Raw genomic sequence first — 4,829 nt, forward strand, 5'->3', positions numbered from 1 at the left:
AAGGAATGTGGTAAGTGTTTTTCTCAGCTGTCAAAACTTAAAAACCATAACAGAATCCATACTGGAGAGAAACCTTACAAATGTAAGGAATGTGGCAAAGCCTTTACCCACTGCACAGCTCTTAGTACACATCAGAAAATTCATACTGGGAAGAAACCTTACGCATGCAAAGACTGTGGTAAATCCTTTTATTTGTTGTCGAGACTTAAGGAACATTACAGAGTCCACACTGGAGAGAAACCATACAAGTGCAATGAATGTGGTAAGTTCTTTCATTGGTTGTCAAACCTTAAAAGACATTCCAGAATCCACACTGGAGAGAAGCCTTACAAATGTGGAGAATGTGACAAATCATTTAACCACTGCTCAAGTCTTAAAGCTCATCAAAAAATTCATGCTGGGGTGAAATCCTTTAAATGTGAAGAGTGCGGCAAGTCCTTTTATTGGTTGTCGAACCTTAAAACCCACTACAGAATCCACACTGGAGAGAAACCTTACAAATGTGACGAATGTGACAAGTCCTTTTCCCAACGTTCTCTTCTTACAAGGCACAACAAGATCCATACTAGAAAAAAATATGAATATGAGAAACTTATGAGTGATTCAGAGCCACAGAGTTGGTCCTAGCCACACCCACTTAGCATTAAAAAGAAAAAAGCACTCCTGGACAGAGAATAATTATAGATGTGCATGCAGTAAAGACAGTAAAATTCAGATGAAAAAGATGTCTAAATGGGTCACAGTGTTGGATAAATGTACATAGGCTTGAAAGAGAGGAAAAGAGTATAGACAGTTATAATATAAAAGAGTATAGTCATAGATTAAAGTAGTAAAGATAAAAAAATAAATATTAAACTTGTGGAAAAAGTAATAGAATAAGAAAAATAATCTACATAAAGATGGAATATACACAGAGAATCTAGATTGTGTGTATGTGTGTGTGTGTGTGTGTGTGTGTGTGTGTGTGTGTGTATTTTGACCATGAATGAGCTAAGCACAGAGAGACATTTCATTGTACAGGCTGCCAAGCTAAACCAACATATATTTTAAAGGTATCTTGACTTCAAAATTTGGTTCTAAGGTTATATTGCTTTGGGAAAGAGGTTCTGCTTTTGTTTCCACAGAGGATGAGAACCTGTGGATTCCTTCCAGACTAATGTGGTTTGATGAACAAAGGCCCCCCAAAAAGTCTTTGTGAACCCCCCAAAATACTTCACCCAACAAAAAGCAGGAAGCAGTTTGGAGAGTTCACCCAAATTCCCAAATATTGTTTATAAATGTTTGTTTTCAATTAAAGGGGGATGTGATATCGAGATGAATGCTTTGCATTTGTATGGATCTTGGTTTATTGATACACATTTAAGGTCAATTTTATTACATGTATATTTCTGCTCTTGATTAAGGTATTGTGTTTGTGCAGCTCATTTAAAATGTAATATATAATTAAGAAATATAAGTTAATGGATAGTGATTTGTAATAGTTAAGCTTGCAGTAATGCTAGTTAGGTTTTCTGGATGTACAGAAATATACTTCAGATGGATAGGTATTCTTCAGATCTTTCAAAGACTAACAGAATATGGCATTTAAAATGTTTTAAGAACTTAGGACTTTTCGTGACAATGAGAAACATCTGCTCCTGGCAGCACCAATCTACTTCAAGAGGGTGATGGGCATCGAAGAAGCTCCTCATGGAGTTTATTAGCCATTTAGGCAAGAAATTGGTCTTGCCTGGACTGCTTGATGGTATGCTGTATGAACTGGATATGCAGGACCCGCAGAAAAATGACTGCTGAACTTGCCTTAAGGTGAGATGATCCTTCAGGGTTTCTGCTTCATGAAAGGGTCTGCCAGACACTCTGCAGGACACAGAAAAAAGTGGCTGACAAACTACCAATATAGGCAAAACTGTCTTTGAAATTTCCTGCTTCATGGAAAAGTCTGCTGGATACTATGAGCCTGTAGGTTGAAGATGGATGCCCCAATATTGCAGAACTTTGGTGACTGTCCAGGCAGCGAGATGTCTCTGTCAATTCTAGAGTTTGGGAAGTTGTTTACAGTGCACTTTTTGTTAACTTAGGTAAGATTATATCCTTCTGGGGTCTTTGATGGAGTTGAAGAATAGATCATTATAATTACAATTTTCCTTCATTATGATAAAAGATAAAGCAGATATAAATATTATAACTGTAAAGCAGATATAAATATTATAACTGTAATTCTTGCTTGATACCTGTTTTGTTATATGTAATTTTACTATGTTAAAGTTAAAACCTTTCTTTTTGTTTAGACAGAAAAGGGGAGGTGATGTGGGATTCCCCTCTATGCTGTGAATATGTTTTATTACCATTGGTTAACAAAGAAGCTGCTTTAGGCCTGTGGCAGGCAGAATAGAGTAAGGCAGGAATTCCATGCAGAGACAAAGAAGAAAAGATGGTGGAGTCAGGGAGATGCCATGCAGCTGCCAAAGGAGACAGGCTCCAGAACTTTACTGGTAGGCCTCTACCTCATGGTAAAACATAAAATAATAGAAATGGGTTAATTTAAGATGTGAGAGTTAGTTGTTAAGAAGCCTGAGCTAATAAGCCAAGCAGTGTTTGAATTAATAGAGTTTCTGAGTGATTATTTCGGGTCTGAGTGGCCTAGAATGAATGAGCACTCTCCACCTACAAGAAATTACTTGAGTGTTTACTGTTGTGAAATCCTCATGTCTTGTACAGTAGGAATTACATGTCTTGTAATTGCTAGAGACCTCAAAAACTGTATTTAATTTGTCAAAGTTTTTACCTAGTATAAACACATGTGAAAATTCATCTTGAAGGGAAAACCAAAAAAAAAAAACTTATCTTTTATTCTCCTTCAAAATAGTCATTCTGGAGTCAAACCCTACAAATAGCAAGAGCAGGAGAAACAAACAGTAGAGACGTGGCCTATGTGTATGACACATGTCCATGCTCATGCACAGCTCGGAAATCCCAAAGAATGTTCATGAAAGTAATTTTTCAGTACTCAAGAAAGTTGGAAAGTTATTCAATACATAAAACTAAAAAATAAAGAAAAAGGAAGTTACTTCAACCGAAAAGCACAGTAATTCATATAGAAACACTGAGACACAATAGCCATTAGACAGACAAGCATATTACAAAGAAGAAAACCAAATGAGTGACTGAACATGTTCTGTTTTTGAATGGACAAGGGTGTTTCTATTTGAATAATTCTTACTGACATTTTGGCAATAATAGTATTGGAATTTGCTGAAATGTAAAACGGTGCTTTGTTTAAACTGGGATATATCCATGCTGTCTTGCTTGCAGGTGGTTTTATGATAATTTGTATCAGTTGTTGCTTATCAGGGCTGATGAGCCTGAGACAGGTGTCAAGGAAGTTAGATAGTAGATACTGATCACTAACCATCTGTGGACCCAAGTCAAACATACAGATTCCTGAGGGCAAGTTCAGAGGGTCCCTGGATCAAAGCTCTTCTTCCCATAGATCAAGGCCCCTCTTCCTGATGACCTTTTGGTAACTACAGTAGTTCCGGTACTGGGGAGAATTCTGTTATTGCGTGCCTATGAAGACCCCTCCATTTTTGCCCTCTTTGCTCTGACTGCTCATTAATGGTTTCCTAGTTAAAACAGCCTTTGCCACCCAAGCAGAATCCTATCTTGGAATCCCTTTGGTTTCCGGAGTTATTCTTGCTCTTTATTTGTAACACATGGTGGTTGAAGTGATTGACTCTCCCGGAGTTCAGTTTTCTTTGTGTGGGGCCAAGATTCTGAGAGCAGCTTACAGGTACATTCCTTGTCACTTGCTGCCTGTACCTTCTGGAAATGTAACTGTGTGTTTTTGTTCCATGGAGAATTAGTAGCCTAAGCAAACTTCATTACTGTAACACAAATGGAGATGAAATTTATTTTGCAGGAGGAGGAGGATACAGGTAAGTATCCTGGGCAATAGGAAGAGGAAACAGCTAGCCTAACATAGCCAGAAGCAGGGGCTTCTTAAAAACATATTTTACAGATCCCTAAAAAAAAATGAGCAAATCCATGGAATTAGTGATGTCCTCAATGAAATGTATGTGGAAAAAAAAATAAAGATATCAGAGGAAAACAAAATCTAATCTTAGAGAATGTATAGTCGTGTTGAACAGTGTGCACCATACACCAAGAAATTCACGCGTTTGCCTTCTTTGAAAATGGTGAATACCAGCTATAAGTTTCCATCTCTTAGTAAAGTAACACCCTCCCATTGTAATTACATTTTTTTTTTGGTAAAACTGCCTATATTTTTGAATTTTTCTACAACCCTGTGTTGGGTAATTTAATAAATAAAACATCCGTGTTTAATAGTTTTACATTGAAATTCACCGAGTAAATGTAATCTAACCTCCTGTCTGAAGCTCTAACACCTTAGTTTAATGAATGAGGAATGCTGGGTAATTTGCAAGGCTTGATAAAGCCTGTAGATTCATTCAAAATCTTTCCATAGCATGTAAACCATATATGATTTTGCATAATCTTGTCCAAGTTTATATTTCATGTCTGAGGCTTTAAGATGAATTTAACAGAAATTACTTGGTAGTGAAATTAGAATCCTAATTTACAGTTATGGATATCTTACTTACAAACAATAAGGTTTTTCTCAGGTAGTACTTTTCTTTCTAATACTGGCCAACTCCACCACAGAGGCTTTTCCTTTATAGTTAAACACATGTCTGAGTATTTTAAAGTTGAATCTATTGTTTGAGAATTTCATATTTGTGTGCCATACATTTTGATAGACTCACTCCAGTTCCTTCCCAACTCTTCCCCACAATCATACTATTCCTTCA

The 4,829-nt window shown here is 36.7% G+C and overlaps 1 protein-coding gene across 3 annotated transcripts in view; it reads left to right on the forward strand.

Moving 5' to 3' along the window:
- LOC106144462 (zinc finger protein 345-like) overlaps positions 1-770 on the forward strand; it is a 36,138-nt gene extending 35,368 nt beyond the window's left edge. For all 3 annotated transcript variants that reach the window (XM_026778368.1, XM_026778366.1, XM_026778367.1), the window contains one exon: positions 1-770. In XM_026778368.1, coding sequence (XP_026634169.1) covers positions 1-627 — 627 coding nt within the window. In that variant the 3' untranslated portion in view covers positions 628-770.
- Positions 771-4,829: the final 4,059 nt, after the last annotated feature.

This window comes from Microtus ochrogaster, unplaced genomic scaffold (assembly GCF_000317375.1).
Source record: "Microtus ochrogaster isolate Prairie Vole_2 unplaced genomic scaffold, MicOch1.0 UNK130, whole genome shotgun sequence".
NCBI classification, from domain to species: domain Eukaryota; kingdom Metazoa; phylum Chordata; class Mammalia; order Rodentia; family Cricetidae; genus Microtus; species Microtus ochrogaster.